Source organism: Pelophylax lessonae (genome assembly GCF_965119305.1).
Source record: "Pelophylax lessonae genome assembly, chromosome: 10".
In the NCBI taxonomy this organism is placed as follows: domain Eukaryota; kingdom Metazoa; phylum Chordata; class Amphibia; order Anura; family Ranidae; genus Pelophylax; species Pelophylax lessonae.
In genome coordinates, this window is record NC_138777.1 from 46619522 (window position 1) to 46641189 (window position 21668).

Below are 21668 nucleotides of genomic sequence, written 5' to 3' on the forward strand. Positions count from 1 at the left end.
CCATAGATAGATCGAAATTCGGCTGGTTTCTGCTGAACTTTGATCCATGTGTGACCGGCATTAGTTTTGTTTTGAAAGTTTAATGTAAAAATGGATCTAAAGCATAGAACAACAATGTAATGTATTGCAGCTTACCAGTCTTTGTGGTGGCTGTAACAATGTAATAAAAGCTAATTCCACCTTTCAGACCCCCGATACCCTTGAACCCCCCTAGGATTGAGAGGTTTTTCTCACCGCCGTATCCTATCCTATTTGAAGGTGATGAGGCTGTGCGTGACTCCTTCATTAACTGGAATCTGTCTATGAAATAACTACTTCCACTGCAGCAGCGAGACTATAGTTCTCATTGGAGCACGAGTGTGGTGATGTAACAGCAGTTGCAGTCCATTGATGCTTCCTCCAGCTCCTTAGCTGAAGGTCTGTACTTCTTTAAAGACCAGGGGCTGGAGGGAGAGTCTGCAGGAGCCAGAGCATTGCACCCACGATCCACTCTACTGATTGTGGTTGCAGGGCTCAAATTCAACAAATAATCAAAAGCATTTTTACTTTTCACAGAATGGGTGCATTTATATTTTTGCAAAAGGTGGACATTCTTTGATTGCCTTTTTTTCCCCATCTGGTGGTCCTGCCAGTAACGCACTTCCTGTCTTAAGGTGACAACCTACTGTACAGTAACTAAGGAGAAGCAGCGTGGTCCCTCCAGGACAGGAAGTGTGTTAGGACTATAAGATCACTTCCTTTCTCATCATCTTCATAACATCTTTTTATTTAATTTTAATTTCCAAATCATCTTTATTTCCCTTCTCATCATCTTCATAGCATCTTTTATTTATTTATTTATTTATTTTTTAACGTCCTTTTTTTTTTTTTTTTTTTTCCAAATCATCTTTATTTTAATTTCTTTTTTTTTTTTTACCCATATACAAAATTTCCATTACAATACAGAAAAAAATAACCTATTTAACAATACTTCAGATTTCTTCCCCCCCATCCCCCACCAATCAGAAATAAATTAACCACAACACAGATTTACTATGCATTTTCAACCTCAGGTAGCAGTCCTAGAACATCAATCCATACACTCCATATTTTTTCAAATCCTATTCTATCACCCTGCCTCTTATAAAATATTTTTTCCCCTCACTATTGTATTATTTATTCTCCTCTGCCGTTCCCCTAATGAGGGGGGTTTAGATTTTATCCAATTTGACGTATTTCCCTTTCTAGCTCGGTATAGACATCTTAACACTGCAATCCTTTTGGGTTTTGGCCATACATCCCGCCCCAGATGTCCCAGTATAACGGGTGCATCTGCAAGTTTAATTCATATACCATATTTATTTTATCCCATACCCCTTCCCAGTATCTATGCAACTTGGGGCACCTCCATAGCATATGAATCAAATCTCCTATTGCAACCCTACATCTAGGGCAGGATGCGTCTGACCTTCGCCCAAGTTGAGATATTCTTTTGGGTGTATAGAATGCTCTATGAATAATATAAAGCTGTGTAAGTCTTTGAGCTGCTGATAAAGACAATAAATCTGTCGAGGAAACCACATCTTGCCACTGAGTATCTGTTATTGTATCTACATCCTCTTCCCATTTACCCCTACTAATAAACTGAGAGTCCTTTTCCAATACTTTTAAGGGCCGGTTCACACTCTTGCGAGTGCGCCGATCGCATGTAATATCGGAGTGCACTGCTCCTTCATTACATGCGATCGGATGTGTGGATGCGAATTCAGCCATAAAACTTTGTATGGCTGAAATTCACACTGCACCCGCACAAAAGACGCACAGGACCCTTTTTTCCAGCCGCATCGGGATCGGATCGCACAGTGGTTCACACTTGTGCGATCCGATCCTGTGCGTACTGTCAGATCGCACTGCGATATGCGATCAAACTGGGGGTGTCGTTAACATTTAATTGACACCCCCTGCGTATCGCATATGGCAGTGTGAACTGCCAGATGTGCGTTTGCGATGCGGGAACACGCTGCATATTCGCAGCTTTCCCGCATCGCACAAGTGTGACCCGGGACTAAGTGTTTTGTAGTCTTTACATGTACAACACACTATAAATACTGCTCTGGATACAGGACAGAACTGTATTTCTGGCAGGATCAAAAATTTTTTTCACTTATTGAACTGATATAAAAACACTTTAATTGGTATATTTAGCAGATGAAAATGGAGAAAATATAAGAAGTTCATTGTTGAGGTTTAAAAACCAGGGGAAGAGCGCCCAGCAAACAGTGAAAGAATTACCCATACATATAACAAACAGGACAGTATCTGTTAAAAACATCCATATATGGTCTCTACTATGGGGGCAATGGTCTGTGTAGATGGTTTTACTATGGTAGGGCAGCACTCCAGTAGGAACAGAAAGCAAGGTTACAAGATAACTGAAGCAGATAAGAGAAGAGGAGGCGCCTCGAAGTGCAGTAGTAAAACCCATTTATTAAACGCAGGTAGGCGATTAACAACTCACATTTATTGGGTAAAATGAAGGCATGTAAAAAGTATCCAGGGAGGTCATCTCCATCCTCCACTGTAGTGTCCTTGGAACACGGTTCCGCTGTGTCTGCTGCTGGTGGATGGAGATCCAGCAGCCGCGGCGTGAAGCAGAAAGAACAGCAAAGCAGGAACTGGTTTAGTGCGAGGTCTTTAGGGACCCGGCAGCAGGGATGACATCACGATTGAGCGACGCATTTCCGCGCATGCGTGCTGCCGTGGAATGGGCATCGGCGCTCCTTCAAGCGATGGGAATAGTGGATTGTTGAGGTTTACATACACTTTACGATAACTTTTTTAAAATTGTATTTATTAAAGGTTCTTGTATAGCGCCGTCAATTTACGCAGCGCTTAACATATACATTGTTTATTTACATCAGTCCCTGCCCTAAATAAGCTTACAATGTAAGGTCCCTAACTCACATTCACACATACTAGGGCCAATTTAGACTGGAGCCAGTTAACCTATCAGCATGTCTTTGGAGTGTGGGAGGAAACCCACGCAGGCACAGGGAGAACATGCAAACTCCAGGCAGGTAGTGTCGTGGTTGGGATTCGAACCAGCGACCCTTTTGCTGCCAGGCGAAAGTGCTAACCACTACACCACTGTGCCACCTACAGTATGTGGCCACCTGTGATATCCTACAGTGTTTTTTTTTTTTTTTTTTTTTTTTTTTTTGTACTGTAACGTGGGGTTCAGTGAGTTGTGTGACAGAAGAAGAAAATGTGTCCTTTTTGTGACTGTCCTTCTCCTTCACCCAGATGTCAATGAGTGTGCCGAGGAGGGATATTGCAGTCAGGGATGCAGCAACACAGAGGGAGGCTTCCAGTGCTTTTGTGAGAGTGGATATCAACTACGACCGGACAAACGCAGCTGCAAGGCCTTGGGTAAGTCTCAGATCTTGCATTCTCTCGTTCTGCATTTCCATGCTAGTAATGAATCCTACCATACTTATTATGGTCCTCCTAATATGTTTTCTTTCCTTAGGACCGGAACCAGTTCTGCTGTTTGCCAATAGGATTGATATCCGCCAGGTTCTGCCTCATCGCTCAGAGTACACGCTGCTTCTCAACAACTTGGAAAACGCCATCGCTTTGGATTTTCACCACCGCCATGAGCTGGTGTTCTGGTCAGACGTTACCCTGGACCGTATTATGAGTGCCAACCTGAATGGCAGCAATGTGGAAGAGGTGGTCTCTACTGGTCTTGAGAGTCCAGGTATGTTGGGTTAACCACTTCCTGCCCCACATATAGCAAAATGACAGCTGGCCAGGACTTTCGTCAATCCGGTTGAACGTCCTTTGACATTCTCCCGGAATCCGCCTCGCACATGGCCCTGGGGGCGCACCAGGGCATGATCTCTCATCGGCTGTATCCAGCAAATGACTGATCAGTGTACTGATGCCCGCTACCAGTGCCATGTGATCGCTGTGACCAATCACAGCAGATCACAACAATTCTAAACAGTGGATGACTTCCTTTCATAACATCCATTGTGTAGAATTGTGTTGCTAGCTGTGATTGGTCACAGTGATAACATGGTACAGACACGGCCAATCTTAACAAAACACACTGAATCTGTTTCATTCAGTAAAAATGGTTGCTTATACCAGTGAAATTCCCTAATATAAACAATCATAACGTGTAAAAAAAAAAAAAAAAAAAAAAAAATCATGATCCGTTCCCTAGAGTAGTACAGTGTTACTGAGAGTAGTCAGTGTGTTGAAAACAAAAAATGGAGTAAAAAAAAAATATAAAAATTTATTTTATTTTTTACATATGGTCACCAGTCAGTGTCCCTGATCACCGCCACACCCGTTATTTATTAACGCTGTACTGCACTGGTTTAAAAAAAAAAAACAAATGTGAAGAAATTTTATTTTTTTTCAAATTCGTTTTTCCTAAAAATGGTGACAAAAAAATTACAACTCAAAAAACTCACAATGCTTCTTGTTAAATACCTTGGACTGTCTACTTTCTAAAAAGGGGTCATTTGGCAGATATTAGTACTGACCTAATAATTTAGGGTCTCAAGTAATGAGATCAACCAGTACAACAGGATTGATCGATTTTCAGATATATATATATATATATATATATATATATATGTGTATGTGTGTATATGTATGTGTGTGTGTATGTATATATATATATATATATATATATATATATATATATATATATATATATATATATATATATATATATATATATATATATATATATAATATATATATATATATATATTTCTCTATCGCTCATTGACAGACGTAGTCTTCTTGATTCTCAAGAGCTGGGTTATGTTGTCTCCGCAGGAGTAGGACTAGGCAGAAAGACAAAACGTTCTGGCTCCACCTTAGGGGCAGTCCCTGAGGGTATATCCTCCCTCTCTCTGCTACAGGGAATCAGTTTTTTTTCTGTCTAGTCAGGAGTAAGGACCTAAGTTCCTTGCTGGGATCTTTTGGTCCTGGCAAGACTTTTTTTCTTTAAGAAAAAGACATTTTTTAGGTAGTTTCTCCAGTGTTTTTTCCTGTGAGATCTTCAAGCAAAAATGCCGGACTGGGCGACACTTGTGGTCACCCCAGCCGGCCTACGAGCGCGCGCAGACCATGGCATTGCGCTTGGTCGGCCGCGACATATTCAAGTAAGTATGCGGGGCCGGGCGACGGGCTGGATGTTGAGATCCAGTGGTCACCCCGGTTTCTGACTACGAGCGCGTGCAGACCAGAGCTCCGCGCTGGGTCGGCCGCGACGGAGTCCCAGTGGAGGGACTGACCTTGCGAGTTAAAAGTCTCTCGCTTGGACGCCAGGTACCAGAGAGTCGAGGCGTCCGGAGTGGTCCACAAACCCCCACCCCGGTGGAGAGGGTATTGTGAAGAGAGGGTGCCTGTCGGTTCGGTATGGTGAGTAAACGTTCCCTTTTTTCCTGGTTATGAGGCAGTATGTATTATGGGCCCCTCCATATATGGTCAGTATATATCTGATACTTACAAGTCCCCCTTGTAATACAGCATGTGTTTGTGGGAAGTGGACTTGGTTTAAGAGCTAACACTCTACCCAGCAGACTGTAACATTACAGCAGACATAGGAGGTATAATCCTACCTTATGTGTAGTGTATCTCCTGTAGATCCATATATCGCCTCTTAGCAGAGATGCAGGTGGATGTGCTGGGAAAACGATTTCGGCGTTCCGCCGCCATTTTGCCGTAGACCGTATGCATGTATGTCCTCAGGTCACGCCGGCCGCCATGTTTTTGGAGTCTTATGTCTCTTCTATGGGGGCGGCCATGTTTTGTGAGCCCAGCTACCTCGTGGAGAGCTGGGAACGCCAGAAGGCGTACACGGGGCGGAGCCACGCCTTCTACCCGGGAAAAAGCAAACAGCTCCTTCCAGTCTGTGTAAGACAGACGCTGACTGCAGTTGGTTGGAAACTGCACTGCATCGGTTGGTGAGCCTTGGGGGTCCCTCTCTCTCTCTGTGGGATCGAGAAGCAGGTACTCTGAGGGGCGCTATTGCGCTAGGGGGAGACACAAAAAAAAAAAAAAAAGTTTTTTTTTGTTTTGCTGGCAACGGTGTCCTGTATTAACATGGACCCTGCCACTCATGTATCTCCTCCGGATCCCCTCGAGGGGTCTGCGGGATCCTCCAGCACCCCATTGACAATTGAATCATTGTCAGCTATTATGGAAACTTTTGTGTCCCGGGTGGAAGTGGCTTGTCAGGGACAGGGCGCAAGAAAGCGACCCCCGCCTAACCCCATATTATCTGAAACCTCGGATTCAGATTCTGAGCCCATTTCTGCAGTTGCAGGTACTTCATCTGGGATTGGTGTCTCGGGTCCTGTCTCTTCAGACAGTGAGGAGGATGTTTCGGCATCCGCCATAGCCCGAGAGGAAGCGTTGGTTAACGTACTCATTGTATCTGTTCAAGAGACCTTAAGGTTACAGGGTATTTCATCAGAAATAGCTGAAACTGAAATCCCTTTTGGGACTAAAAAACGCATCAAAGTGGCGAAGGTTTTTCCATTGCCCAAATGTTTTGGCAATCCAATCGAAGAAGAATGGCGTCTGCCAAAACGCACTTTTACTATTTCTAAACGCATTGACAGGCGTTATCCGTTTGAGGAAACCCTTATTAAGAAATGGACAGAACCACCTGTGGTGGATTCACCAATTGCTAGACTGAATAAAGCCACGGTTATTCCTTTCCGTTGGTCGGGCAAGCAAAAGCCCGCCCCCTCCAGACCTGAAGATAAACCATCCAAAGCCTGAAGGTGCGCCCCCACCCATAACTGGGGTGGGGGGACGTCTTCGCCGGTTCCCGGATCCATGGCTTTCCAGAATCCCGGACAAATGGGTTTGCGAAGTCATAAGGTCAGGGTACAAGATCGAGTTTCGATCTCTCCCACCGGCGCGATTCTTCCCTTCCAATATCCGACTATCCTCAGATCGTTTAGAAGATCTGCGGAGAGCAGTCACAGATTTACTACAACAAGGAGTGGTAGTCCACGTTCCTTGGACAGAACGGTTTCAAGGGTTTTATTCAAACCTATTTACAATACCCAGGAAAGAGGGCAAAGTGCGTCCAATTCTGGACTTAAGAGCACTCAATTCTTTCGTCAACATAAGAAGATTCAGAATGGAGTCCATTCGCACGGTAGCAGCCTTCCTGCATCCAGGGGATGTCCTAGCGTCCATAGACATCAAGGACGCCTATCTTCACATTCCCATTTTCGCAGGGCATCAGCGGTTTCTACGCTTTTCCGTAGAGGAGAACCACTATCAGTTTGTGGCGTTACCTTTCGGTCTCGCCACGGCTCCGCGGGTCTTCACAAAGGTGTTGGCCCCAATGTTGGCACTTCTGCGCCAAAGAGGTATATCGATCCTTGGTTACCTAGACGATCTTCTGCTTCATGCAGAGTCTCCTTAGACCTTGCTACAAAACATAGAAATTACTATGATTTCTTTACAGGAATTCGGGTGGCTGGTGAACCAGCAAAAGTCATTTCTGGTTCCCACCCAGAGGCTCGAATATCTGGGTCTAATTCTAGACACAGTCAGGTCAAGAGTTTTTCTTCCGGTAGGGAAACTCCGAAAGATTCAATCAGCAGTCCAGTTGTTACTGTCCAACAGCTGGTCTTCCCTTCGGACTTGCATGAGGGTTCTGGGGTTGATGGTGGCTTCATTCGAAGCAGTCCCATTTGCCCAGTCCCATACCCGAATTCTTCAGCAAGAGATTCTTCTCAGATGGAATCGGAATCCGGAATCCCTGGACAATCAGATCCGATTGAGCAAACAGACCAGAGAGTCTCTGGTCTGGTGGCTTCGGTCTCCAATGCTCAGCCAGGGAAAGTCATTTCTGCCAATATATTGGACGATAGTGACCACGGATGCCAGTCTATCCGGATGGGGAGGAATTCTCGGTCAGTTATCTGTCCAGGGACTTTGGTCCCCGGAAGAATCCAGGTTACCGATAAATGTATTGGAACTGAGAGCGATCAGACTTTGTCTGATTCACTGGACCGAGCAGCTCCAGGGCAGCCCGGTTCGGATCCAGTCGGACAATGCCACGGCCGTGGCTTATGTCAATCACCAGGGGGGCACCAAGAGTGTCCGAGCGGCCAAAGAAGTGGCTTGCATTCTTCGCTGGGCGGAACGATTTGTTCCAGCAATCTCTGCGGTGTTCATTCCGGGGGTGGAGAATTGGCAGGCAGATTATCTCAGCTGTCAGACCCTGGATCAGGGGGAATGGTCCCTCCATCCAGACGTTTTCCACCAGTTGTGCCTACGGTGGGGCACCCCGGATGTGGATCTGTTGGCATCACGATTCAACAGGAAAGTTCAGAGATTCGTGGCTCGCTCCCGCGATCCTCTAGCAGAAACCGCAGACGCACTGATCGCCCCGTGGGGGCAATACCAGCTAATATATGCCTTCCCTCCTCTCGCGTTACTGCCAAGACTTCTTCGCAGGATAGAGGAGGAAGGAATTCCAGTAATTCTGGTAGCTCCTAACTGGCCTCGTCGAGCTTGGTACGCCGACATGGTCAGACTGGTGGCGGACGTCCCGTGGAGACTTCCTCTCAGGGAGGATCTACTGTCTCAGGGACCGATCTTCCATCCTGCTTTACGATCGCTGGCTTTAACGGCCTGGCTATTGAGACCCAGGTGCTGAAGGACAAAGGTTTGTCAGCTTCAGTTATTCCTACTCTAGTTGAAGCAAGGAAAGCGACTTCCAGAAAGATTTATCATCGCACATGGAAGTCCTACATTGCATGGTGTGAACCTTTGGGGTTCCGTCCTCGGTCTTATTCGATTAGTCGAATATTGGCTTTTCTGCAACAAGGGGTTGAGCAGAAACTGGCCTTGAGTACTATCAAGGGTCAGGTCTCAGCATTAGCCATCTTCTTTCAGAGGCCTTTGGCTACTCATTCCTTGGTGCGGAACTTCATCCAGGGGGTGCGACATCTGGCTCCGCCAGTGCACGCGCCGTTACCCCCCTGGGATCTTAATTTAGTGTTGTCGGTTCTTCAGAAACCTCCCTTTGAAGATATTAGGGAGATTCCTCTACCCACGTTGTCCCAGAAGGTGGCCTTCTTGGTGGCTATTACTTCTGCACGCAGGGTGTCAGAACTGGCCACATTATCTTGTCGTTCACCATATCTGGTGGTTCATAGAGATAAGGTGGTTCTTCGTCCGAATCCATCCTTCCTACCAAAAGTGGTTTCAGAATTTCATCTGAATGAAAAAATTGTATTACCTTCCCTGTGTCCTAAGCCCAGTCATCCTCGGGAGTATGCTTTACACTCCTTGGATGTGGTCCGGGCGATCAGGGTATACTTGAAAACGACAGACTCGTTTCGCAAGACTGATTCACTTTTTGTGATCCCAGGTGGACCCAAAAAGGGGTTGCCTGCATCTGCCGCGACCATTTCCAGATGAATCAGACAGACGGTAGTACAGGCTTATTCTATTAAGGGTCGGGAGCCCCCGTTCCCTGTTAAGGCGCACTCCACTCGGGCACTTAGTGCGTCATGGGCCTTTCGCCATCAGGCGTCAGTGGTCCAGGTGTGCAAGGCGGCTACCTGGTCGTCGGTGCATACCTTTACTAAACATTATAAAGTTGATGTAATGGCATCGTCTGATGCCTCGTTTGGCCGCAAGGTTTTGCAGGCCGCAATTTGAGGAGACCAGTGGTCTACCTCGAGGGTTTTTTCCGTTGGAAAATTTTTCTTTAGTCTCATTCTTTGTTTATAATGAGCCTTTAAAACTTCTAGTTTGGCACCGGTTGGGCCTTCTAGATTGGATTTGATTTTGTCAATCCCACCCCTCATTTGTGGCACTGCTTCTGGATGTCCCAGCTCTTGAGAATCAAGAAGACTACGTCTGTCAATGAGCGATAGAGAAAAATGGATTTTTGTAAGATCTTACCGTAAAATCCTTTTCTCTTAAGCTCATTGACAGACGTAGTACCCGCCCCTCTATCATTGAGTTGGGTTGGGTTAAATTCTCTGTACTGCTTTAAAACAGAACTGATTCCCTGTAGCAGAGAGAGGGAGGATATACCCTCAGGGACTGCCCCTAAGGTGGATCCAGAACGTTTTGTCTTTCTGCCTAGTCCTACTCCTGCGGAGACAACATAACCCAGCTCTTGAGAATCAAGAAGACTACGTCTGTCAATGAGCTTAAGAGAAAAGGATTTTACGGTAAGATCTTACAAAAATCCATATATATATATATATATATATATATATATATATATATATAATACCATATTATACACCGATTTGATAGAATGCATGAAGGTAAAAAAACCTTCAGCCTTTACAACAACTTTAATTTTGAGACTTGAAGAACTGAGGGTTTAACATTACTGTAATCCTGGCCATGCACTATATGAAAAATCGTTCAAACCCCTTTTCAAAAAACGAAGACTCGGCTGTGAGAGCAGACAATCGTGCCATCATGTAATGACCGATAAATTGTTCAATGAACATAAATTAATCCATTTTTTTTTTTTTTTTTTAGTTTTTTCACATATACCTAGTGCAAACAGTTTGGACGAGAAACACAGTAACCTTTTAATCTATTGTTCGTTTGGCAGAAAATTTCCAAACTTGTCTTTCGTTTTTTCAGCTCAAAAACTTCAGAACTGTCTACCGATTTGAGCCCATTAACTGGTCGAAAAACTAAAAAAACTGTCCAAATGACAGAATTTCGGCCGACTTTTTGCATAGTGTATGGCCAACATAAGGCTTAATTTCTAGCTGTTATGTACAAAAAGAAAAGCTGAAAAAAGTCACCAGATTTTAATAACGCATGTATGGAGCGTTTCGTTTTAAGAAAATATTGATGCAGATCTAAAGACATCCATTGGTCTTCCTTTTTCTTGTCCAGGTGGTCTAGCTATTGATTGGATCCATGATAAGCTCTTCTGGACGGACTCTGGCACCTCTCGTGTTGAAGTATCAAATCTGGACGGGTCCCATCGCAGAGTAATTCTGTGGGAAAACCTGGAGAAGCCGCGGGCCATAGCTTTGAACCCAATGGAAGGGTATGTTTGCATTGCTTGAGGGAACATGAAAGCAAGCAGGTTAGACATTCAGGGTACAGAGCCCCGTAGTGCCACAGAGGCTGGGTGTTAATCGCTACATTTATGGCTTTTTTTCTTGATAGCTTGTATTGAAGTAATTTAGCAATCTAAAATTCCAGCAGTGAAGGTACCTTTTGTAAAGGTTACATAGACATCCCTACCTGAAGTGTAAGGGTGGGCATAAAATCTGTTAATTATTTATTGATGATGATCCAAGTCGTTGGGTCATTCCTGACCACTTGGTGGCGATACCCAGTGTTAGCACTAACATGGCCCTAGGCATCAAAGTTCCTTCAGATATCTGGGAGCACTCAATAAGACACAGAGACAGCAGGTACGATGTCACTGAATGCTCGGATTTATTCAAACAATGAAGAACGTTTTATAGAGAAAGTAAAAGGGGGGGGGGGGGGAGTCCCTTTCCAGTAGATTATGCATAGAATTGATACAAGAATTGCAGTCTACCATTACTTGGTTCAAGTCATGTACTTGCATATGAGCTAATTAAAATAAGGCATAGTTATAATTGGCATTACATCAGACTTGTTCTAAGGGTTAAGATAAGGTATAATTAGTTAAATAGACTTGCTCTAAGGGTCAGTTTGACCACAAAGCGTAACTTCCTGGAAACTTTCGAGGACATTTACTTAGATAGGCTTTATAATTAAGCTGAGTCTGGAGTTTTAATGACAAGATGGAGTCGATGGAACAAAATGGAGGATAGATTATTCCTTCACTCAGGTCGGCAAATCTTCCAGTGAGTGGACATTAATTCTACCAATATGGTGCTTAAAAAGGGATTAAGGTGCAACTGTTAGAAAATTATAACGGATTCTCTTTTTGACTGGCTGATATCTCCTGGCTAGTGTTTTCAGGAGTAATACCTGCCAGTCTTTAGCCAGCATAAAGCTAGCCATATACTATACAATCTGATTGTACAATTTAATGTACAAATCTCATTTAGCTTTACCAAAACCATCTTTTTTTTTTTTTTTTTTAATTTAATTTTGTGCTTTTATTTGTCACACTAAAATAAGTTTGACAATAAAAAGAAATTAGAAAAACCTTTTTGAAAAGTGGCATAATAATAATTAAAGGGAGGGGGAGGAAGGAGTTAATTAGGGCTGATTAGATTAAAAAAGAGGTTGAAAAGAAATTTTAAGAAAGTCTGGTTGCTTTAACTGACATCCTATGCAGACCGACGCTCATCTATTTGATCTGCAGATGAATGAAACAGAATAAGTACAAATTACCAGTGTTGCTTGTAACCAATCAGCTTCTAACTTTAATTTCTTCAATTAAACTATGACAATAAAACCTGGAAGCTGATTGGCTTCTATGCACAGCTGCACCAGATTCTGTGTGCACCAGGTTTGGTAAATCTCCCTCGTTGTGTCAGATCTGTTTTTTGACAGCAGCAGCTTCTTCAGGGGCTGTATGTATACAGAAACTCCCGGCTTTCATTTGTGAGACCTGGACTTTTCCTGCAAGTGCAGGAATGGTAGCAGCATAGGACTGGGTGTACCACACATGCCCTGTGTTCATTCAGTTGTTTTAGTGCGTCCAGTGTCCTCAACTGCCTAATATGTCTATATGGGCTGTGGAATATTGTCACAATATATTTCAATATATATGGACAGCACAATGGCAAGGATGAGCACTTCAGCCTGGCAGCACTAGGGTCATTCGTTTAAATTCCAACCATGCCCTATCTGCTTGGAGTTTGCATGTTCTTCCCATGCCTTTGACGGTTTCCTCCGGGTTATTCTGGTTTCCTCCCACACTCCAAAGACATGCTGGTAGGATATTTAGCTCCTGTCTAAATTTGCCCTACTATGTGTATGTATGAATGTGAGTTATGGATCTTGGATTGTAAGGCTGGGACTGATGTGAATGTACTGTATAATATATATTTAGGCACTGTGCAAATTGTCAGCACTATATAAATACCTGGAATATTAATCATTTTGTGTCTTATTCTTTAGCACCATCTACTGGACAGATTGGGGTAATACACCACGCATTGAATATTCTAGCATGGATGGTTCCAACAGACGTGTCATTGCAGATACACATCTCTTCTGGCCCAATGGACTGACTATTGACTATGCTGGAAGACGTATGTACTGGGTGGATGCTAAACACCATGTTATTGAGAGAGCCAATCTAGACGGATCCAATCGCAAAGCTGTGATCAGCCAAGGTAAGCTAAATTCACTACACAAAAAATCAGCCTCAAGTAGTGAAACTTGTAGTTATCCAGATGCTTGAATTTTCCAACTTTCAGTAGAAAATGAACTGCTAATAGCTTGTTGATTGCTCAAGGAAAAAAAAAACACTTTTTTTTTCTTCATGGGTTTTTTTTTTTTTTCTGTTTTCTTGTGCAGTTTTCTTGTGCATGTTACATCCTCTACATGACTCACTCTCCTCGATTCTCGGTCTCTGCAGGTCTCCCTCACCCATTTGCAATTACTGTGTTTGAGGACAGTTTGTATTGGACTGACTGGCATACCAAAAGCATAAACAGCGCTAACAAATTCACCGGAAAGAACCAAGAGGTGATACGGAGCAAACTGCATTTTCCTATGGATATTCACACCCTGCATCCACAGAGGCAACCAGCAGGTGAGGTGGCACCATAACAACCCATTTCTTTTTTCCTGTGTACATATTGTGGGGTCCATAAGCTGCACAAAGGAGCGCTGGGTTGTATAAATGGAGAAATCGATATAATCAGATTGATTTTGGATTGTTGCTGTTTAACCATGTAGGGTTACAGGTGGGGTAGCTTGGAAATGGACTTGCCCCACAGATATTTCTGTCAACTCCTTTATGTGACTACTCTGTGCTGGCTGCAGAAAGCCCAATCTTTTATATGCATTTATTTCTAGGTTGTAAGTGCATGAAGTGTACCTATAGGGGGGGGGGGGGGGGATTTACTAAAAGCAAAAAGGCTATTCACTTTGCAAGGTAATTTTCACTTAGCTTACTGAACTTGGTAAAAATTAATTTTGCAAAGAATACCCAGTTTAGGGAAAAAAGGACCATTAAGAAAAGTATTTTTGCTTGCAGATGATTGGATGATAGAAGTCAGCTCACTCGTTTTTAGAAAACTTCTCTTGCACAGTGAACAGCCTATTTTTTAACCCCATAGTCTCTGGGAAAATGTTTTGATTCACGGAAGAATAGATAATAAAGGCTATTTTTTTTTTTTTTTTTTTAACGTTTAACAGTATATTGGTAAGGTAATGTTAAGCCCAACCAAAAAATTCCTACGATTGACACTTCCCCCCCCCCCCCCCCACCATTTTAGAGGTTAGTTTGAAGTAAAACTTGATGCTGTGTGGTACTGATCGATGCATGAGTCTGATTTATATTATATATATATATATATATATATATATATATATATATATATATATATATATATATATATATATATATAATGTGTGTATATATATATATATATGTGTATGTATATATATATATATATATATATATATATATATATATATATATATAATAATCCTAGAAACTTCCTGAGCCATAAACGATAAGACTTTTCTTGATAGACTAGAGTTGACCTTTAAAGTGATTGTAAAGGTAACTTTTTTTAAAATAATGAACATGTTATACTTACCTGCTCTGCACAATAGTTTTCCACTGAGCAGCCCCGATCCTCCTCTTCTTGGGTTCCCTGCCAGGCTCCTACCCCCTGCTGAGTGCCCCAATAGCAAACCACTTGCTATGAGGGCACATATTTAGGCTCGCTCCTGAGCCACACTGTGCGTGTCCATTGACACACACAGTGCGTCTCAGCCCCTCCCTGTGTGACCATTGACACACACAATGCGTCTCAGCCCCACCCTGTGTGTCCATTGACACACACAGTGCGTCTCAGCCCCACCCTTGCTTCCCTTTCATCGGCTGTGACTGACAGCAGCAGGTGGTGTCTCTAAATCGGTGAGGAGAGAGTAGCATGATTTAGCAGCATATTGCTAAATCCTCATTGGACTCGGGTAAGAATACAGGGTTGGTGGCGGGGGGTTCGGGGGTGTAGCTGCACACAGAAGGTGTTTTTTTTTTATTTATTTTTTAACCTTATCACATAGAATGCATGAAGGTAAAGAAAACACCTTAATTTAGAACCACTTTAACTTAATGCACTCAGAGTTCACTAAAATCTCTATCCTGGAAGGTGTAACTGGAGACCATGTTATTACACCACAGTAATACTTTTTTGTAGTTTAATTAAATGTGATTAGAAATGGCATTTCCTTTTAGATCTACAGCCAGCCTATGGTTTTTCATAATTGCAAATTGCAATGTATCTTTCATGCAGCCATATCAGTAGTAGTTGCAGGAATTTTCAGGATCAATAGGCCCTGCTTTTGGCTTCCATAACTCTCCAAGATAGTCTGCACAGCACTTGAAAGTGGGTCTAAAGTACTGCCACTGTGATGTAACTTAAAGTGAGCCTGTGCTCAGACTAGGCACATTCAAGTTTTTACATATTCTGAATAAGCAGTAAAATCAATTTTTTTAAATTTATATACATTTCTTTTTATATTTGAAGTGACTGTAAAGGATCACCTTATAAAACAACCCATTCAGTTTAAAATGGAAATAAAAGGAAAAACATTTCTGTACAGATATAAAAAAAAAAATAGACTGTAAAATACCTTTATTTAAAAAAAAAAGGTATTTTACAAATTATTATTTTTTTTATATAAGTGATCGCCTTCCCTCTGTTCTCAGCTGCATGAGAGCTGGGGGGAGAAAAAGCAGCAGGCTGAGCTTCCAAGTGAATGGCTGTGTATCAGGGGCATGTCAGAACAAGTCAGTCTGATCATTGGAGTAGAGCAAGCTGAGTTTGCAGCACAGCTAGAGAACTGACCACAATGTGCTCTCCTGCTTAATGTGGTCAGTTTTTAATGGGAAAGCAAGAGAACTAGCGGGAACACCGGGGATTTCAGACAAAGGAAGCAATACAAAAAGAACAGGATACTTTCTCATACAAGTACATGATACAGCAGGCACATATCAGGAATATGATGTGTTTGAGTAGGAAATGCTTTAATTTGGGTTACAAACAAAAAGAAACCTTCACTTTAACCCAAGCAAAAATTAACCACCCACCCTGTGGGTGATGGTTTGCCCATACTCTGGGCACAGATGAAAAAACAGAAAACCTTACTGATGCTCAGTGAATACAAAATAAGTACTTTGAACATAATCTATTTTATGAGAATTATGTCTAACTTGCCTTCTACTAGTTTTTAATATTTTTGTATGTTAATTTTTCTTTATACTAGTCTTAAGATTTTTTTTTTTTATGTTAATTTTTCTATCAGGTAAAAACAGATGCGGCTCTGATAATGGGGGCTGTTCCCACCTTTGCCTTCCCAGCGGCATCACATTTACATGCGCTTGTCCCACTGGTTTCCGGAAGACTGGGCCCAAGACATGTGCCTTAAGTAAGTGCCATTATTTTTTTCTTTTAAGGGTGGAGAAGGAAGGGGTAAGGGGGATTCTGATGTGTATGTAATAAGCTGGAATAGTAATAGAGAAGTATTGCTTTATGTGGCTCGCCAACAAATTCTATTTAATCAGTGTATGGATCATTAGAAATGTGAATTTGTTAGGTATTTAAACCAGTTGTTTAAAGACTTCTTTCACCTTTACCTTTGCCTATGCAGATAAGAGAGGTCTGTAGATAAAACAAGCTGTACAGCTTCGACCAAAATGGAGCAATGCCCTTGCTTTAGGTTATTTATGCACCTCATGAAGCCTGGTTGGAAAACCCTGGGATGTTGCCAAGGACAATGTTAGGAGAGGCCCAGCCGTTACTGTTCACCATCACAGGAGTGAGCTCTTTCTCTAATTTCTTCCCTGATGCAGGAGCTCTGAGCTCAGCATTTGAGAAGGGTAACAGTAATAGCTGGGCCGTGCTTTAATGCTCTTGGAGTTTTCAGGCTTTATTAGGTACTTAAAGCGGTGTTCCAGCCTCCCCTCTCCCCCTTCAAAAATTAAGTCAGCATCTGCACATACTGTACACATACTGTACACATACTGTAGCTGCTGACTTTTAATATTAGGACACTTACCTGTCCTGGAGTCCAGCCATGTTGGCACCGCAGCCGATGTTTCCATAGGCTGTCGGGTGCTGCGGCCACCATTGCCACTGAGGCAACCCGGCAGTGAAGCCTTGCGGCTTCACGGGCGGGTCCCTAATGCGCATGCGCGAAGCGCGCTGCGCATTCGGATTGGCTCGACGGCGGGGGGAAGGAGGAGGGGCCAAACTTCAGAGGGACAGCCCTGCGGCGCTGTCTCCTGGAAGTGGGGAAGGATACCTGTCAAAAACAAAACAGGTACCCGTTTCCCCCTCCCCCCTGAAAGGTGCAAAATGTGGCACCGGATGGGGGGAGGAAGCAAATAAGCAAAAGTTCCACTTTTGGGTGGAACTCCGCTTTAAATTACCTACCACTATATCCAGGGCATTATTAAACTTTGGTGAACTTTATCTAGACACCCCTTTATCTGCCTAGGCAGTGTTTTTGGTAAATGTGAACAAACTCTTTCCTTGTCCTTAGCAGCCAGTTGGAATTCTACTCAAGTGCAAGTTTTAAAAGGAAGAGAACAGTTGGGAATGGGTTGGCTGCATTGAGTAACATCCAGTTTTTATCTTCCGCATAGGCTGTATAAATAGTTATCGGACAAATAATGACTTGTGCTATCTAAAAGCAACCAGTCAGAATCCCGTTCAGTTTGGAGGATGACAGTTGTAGAATGGACCACTGAATGTAATTGTTTGCTAGAAGGCAAAACAGACCGTTCTTTAAAATGATTTGCTATATGATACTTACTGTTTAGCTCCATAATATATAGATTAAGATGGCAAGCATACAGTAATCATTTGTAATGACCCCCCTTCCCCTTAAAGAAAAAAAAAAAACTCCTGCAATTACTCTTTGTGCCATTTTGAACCTGAAAGAATTAAGATGATGACCTTTGACCTTCGATCAGGTCTTGACAAGTTCCTGCTTTTTGCTCGAAGGACGGACATCCGAAGGATTAGCTTTGACACCAGTGACCTCTCCGATTTTGTCATCCCATTGTCCAATGTGCGCAGTGCTGTTGCGCTGGATTGGGATTCTTCTGATGACTATATGTATTGGAGCGACACCACCGCAGACTCCATCAACCGCGCAAAATCAGATGGCAGTGGGCAGGAGGTAAGAGACTGGCTGGAAAAATTCAATTGTCTCCCTACATAAATGATGTCCGAGCCTAAATGATGTTTAACCTAACCTTTTTTTAGAGTCCTTACTCTACTCTAATTTCCACCTTTATTCTAGATTATGGTATGTTTATTTCTAACAGTGCAGAAGTTCCGGTTCTATCACTGGAGTTTTTTTTGGGTTATTAACTAGGAATTCGAAAATATAAAATGTATTCCACACCACTGATCTATTCTATTTTGGTTTAGATTTCCATTCCAAATTTTTGCCATAAGTCAAAAAGGGAAACCCACTGCTCTCAGACCTAAAACTGGGTCACCATCTGAAAACTCTGGGTGCCAGGCTGGGGCTCGTCCTCTGCCCCACACGCCAACAACTTTCAATAAAAAAGAGAGCTGGTGGCATTCCAGTATGATACACTGCTGACTGCTTTGTTACTCCAGACAAATGGACCAGGAGTCTCTGTCTGGGACCTCCTGCTATTAACGTGTTTTATCCACAAGACTGGGCCTAATCAAATAAACCCAGTCTGATGGGCAAAATGCATCAGAATAGCAGGTCCCAGACAGGGGCTCCCTATCGGTTTGTCCAGAGTAATAAAGTTGCAAGCATTTTGAAACTTACTGCATGCCACCAGTTTTCTTTTTTACATTTTTTCCCCCCAACATTTCTCCAAGGTTAGATGTTCTCAAGATCACTGTGGTGACTAATAACCAAACGCTAGATGTGACGTTTGCACTTTCTTGATTAACCACTTCCCGCAAAATCATGTACCTGTTCGTCATTTTGAAGAAGTGGTTGTACCGGAGTGATGACTGCAGCTAGAGGCATCACCCCAGTACCATTGTTTAGAGCAGACGGTCAGCTTTCATGTGATTACAACTGATGCGGCTAAGCAGCCACTCAGCTGTTATCACAAGCAGTGGGAGGGGGCGTACCCTCCCATGCCGCCTTCAGCTGATCTGCCCGGTCCCCCGTCCCACCTGCCTGGAGTCCTTTGATCGGGTCTCCGATGTAGTAACCCGGAAGCGACGTCACTTCAGGTTTACTTGGCAGCCAACGGCGCCTATTATAATAAAGCCAAAGTATTCAAAAATGCCGATCTTGGCGTTTTTGAATACTTTGTAGTGCAGTGGAGGGGTTTGGGGTCTTTTAGACTCCAGATCCCTCCATAAAGAGTACCTGTTACTGCCTATTACTGTCATAAGGGATGTTTACATTCCTTGTGACAGCAAAAAAAGTGATCAGATTTTATTTATTTTTTGATGACAGGGACAGTGTAAAAAAATGAAAATATAAAATAAGAAAAATTATTTTTTTTTTTTTTTTTAAGTGCCCCTGTTAGTGTGTTTGCGAACCAAAGGAAATGCATATTTAAGTTGCGCCCGCAAATGTAAACCGTGTTCAAATAACACACATGTCGCCGTGATCGTTAAAGCGAGAGCAATAATTGTAGCAAAATATCTCCTCTGGTAACCGTTAAAACATTTTTAAAATGTTGCCTATGGAGATTTTTAAGTACTGTATTTGTAGCCATTCCATGAGTACTTGCAATTTTAAAGCGTGACATGTTAGATATCTATTTTCTCTGTGTTTTTATCCTCTTTCACAATATACAAAAAACTGGGCTAACTTTACGGTTTCGTTTTTTTTTAATTCAGGGAAGTGTATTTTTTTCCCCCAAAAAAATGAAGTTTGAAAGTCCGCTGCACAAATACCATGTGACATAAAATAGTGCATTTAATTCTCCTGAGATTTATGTATGTGTGTGTGTGTGTATGTATGTATGTATGTATGTATGTATGTATATATATATAATATACCCATATATAATATACATGCATGCATACACATTGTGTGTGTGTGTGTGTGTGTGTGTGTGTGTGTGTATATATATATATATATATATATATATATATATATATATATATATATATATATATATATATATATATATATATATATGTGTGTATGTATGTATGTATGTATATGTGTTATAAGTAATTTTCTAGCAAAAATACAGATTTTAACTTGTAAGCAACAAATGTCAGAAATAGGCCTGGTCTTTAAGTGGTCTTCAAGTGGTTAATAAGAGCTGCAACAGCCATACTAGGTTGAACTTAATCTGGTTAAGAAACAGACCTAATTGTAGGAGCACAATCAGACTGATGGCATGACAGCTTGCAGAAATTGTAATTATTTTCCCTTTTAAGAAATGTAAAAAAACTAGAATGATGTAGCTAACCTAGAAGTCATTAACTAATCTAGAATGTTTTTTTGTTTCCTTCATTGTCTCCAGGTCATCATTGATACCAGCTTGGAGAGCCCTGCAGGACTGGCTATAGACTGGGTTACAAAGAAACTATATTGGACAGATGCAGGTATTGTACTTGGAGCTCAATAGTTTTGAAAGCTGCATATGTCCTAGTTATGGCTACAGTGTAGCTCATAAAATAACCTGCCACTATTCCCAACAAATGTACATGAAAGCCCAGAAAAATCATGCAATTAAATGCTTGCAGACTTTTTCCTTTCCATAAACCATTTTTATCGGCTTTGCAACATGCCTCTGAACTTGCTAGTAAATTTGCTTCAGAAGATTCAAGTTCCTCGCACAGGACAGCCCTCTCCCTTTTAGCATATCATTCCAGTTTCCTCTTCTGGGAGTGTTTAATTTCTGTCTCTGCGGGCCCAGTTCCTCTTTCCCTCCCCTCACCATGCTACGTAAGTCCCTATTTAGCTTCTTGGGAGGGTGAAAGGTAATACTATAGACAGGTGGTCTCCAAACTGCAGCCCTTTGCTTTCCACTGACACCAACAATGGAGCATAATTCTTCCACTGACAACAAAAATGGGGCACTGTTCCTTCCAATGATACCAACTATTCCCCCCCCCCCCCCCTAATATCAAAGGTCGGGAATTGTTTACTCCTACTGGGCACAGTTCAGCCCCACTAAAGTCCAAATGACAGGAAACTGGCCCTGTCTTTAATGTTTGGAGATTCCTGCTAAAGACAGTCACTTGAGTGACATCTGTGAGTTTGCTGGGGCTACTGACATTGCATCCAAGATGGCGACACCCAACAGCAGTATCAGTTTTTTGGATATCTAATAAAGGAGGCTTTTACAGGTAAAGAGAATGCATAACATTTGTTAAACGCCCATATAAGCTTACAGAAAGATTATCATTGAACTAAAGGGCCAATGATGTCCAAAATCCTATTCAAGTGGCTTTTAGATTATAATGGATGGATTACTAAAAACGATTTTTCGTCTCTTCTAAAGTTCTAGGCTTATCAGCCACGTACAGGTTTTGCGA

General features: G+C 42.4%; 1 protein-coding gene across 2 annotated transcripts in view; it reads left to right on the forward strand.

Annotated features, from left to right (window-relative positions):
• Positions 1-21668, forward strand: part of LRP4 (LDL receptor related protein 4) — a 181305-nt gene that overhangs the window by 121868 nt on the left and 37769 nt on the right. For both annotated transcript variants that reach the window (XM_082271113.1, XM_082271114.1), the window contains 8 exons: positions 3283-3408; positions 3509-3739; positions 10915-11071; positions 13096-13313; positions 13559-13735; positions 16465-16587; positions 18137-18345; positions 20651-20732. In XM_082271113.1, coding sequence (XP_082127239.1) covers positions 3283-3408; positions 3509-3739; positions 10915-11071; positions 13096-13313; positions 13559-13735; positions 16465-16587; positions 18137-18345; positions 20651-20732 — 1323 coding nt within the window. The remainder of the gene's footprint in view (positions 1-3282; positions 3409-3508; positions 3740-10914; positions 11072-13095; positions 13314-13558; positions 13736-16464; positions 16588-18136; positions 18346-20650; positions 20733-21668) is intronic.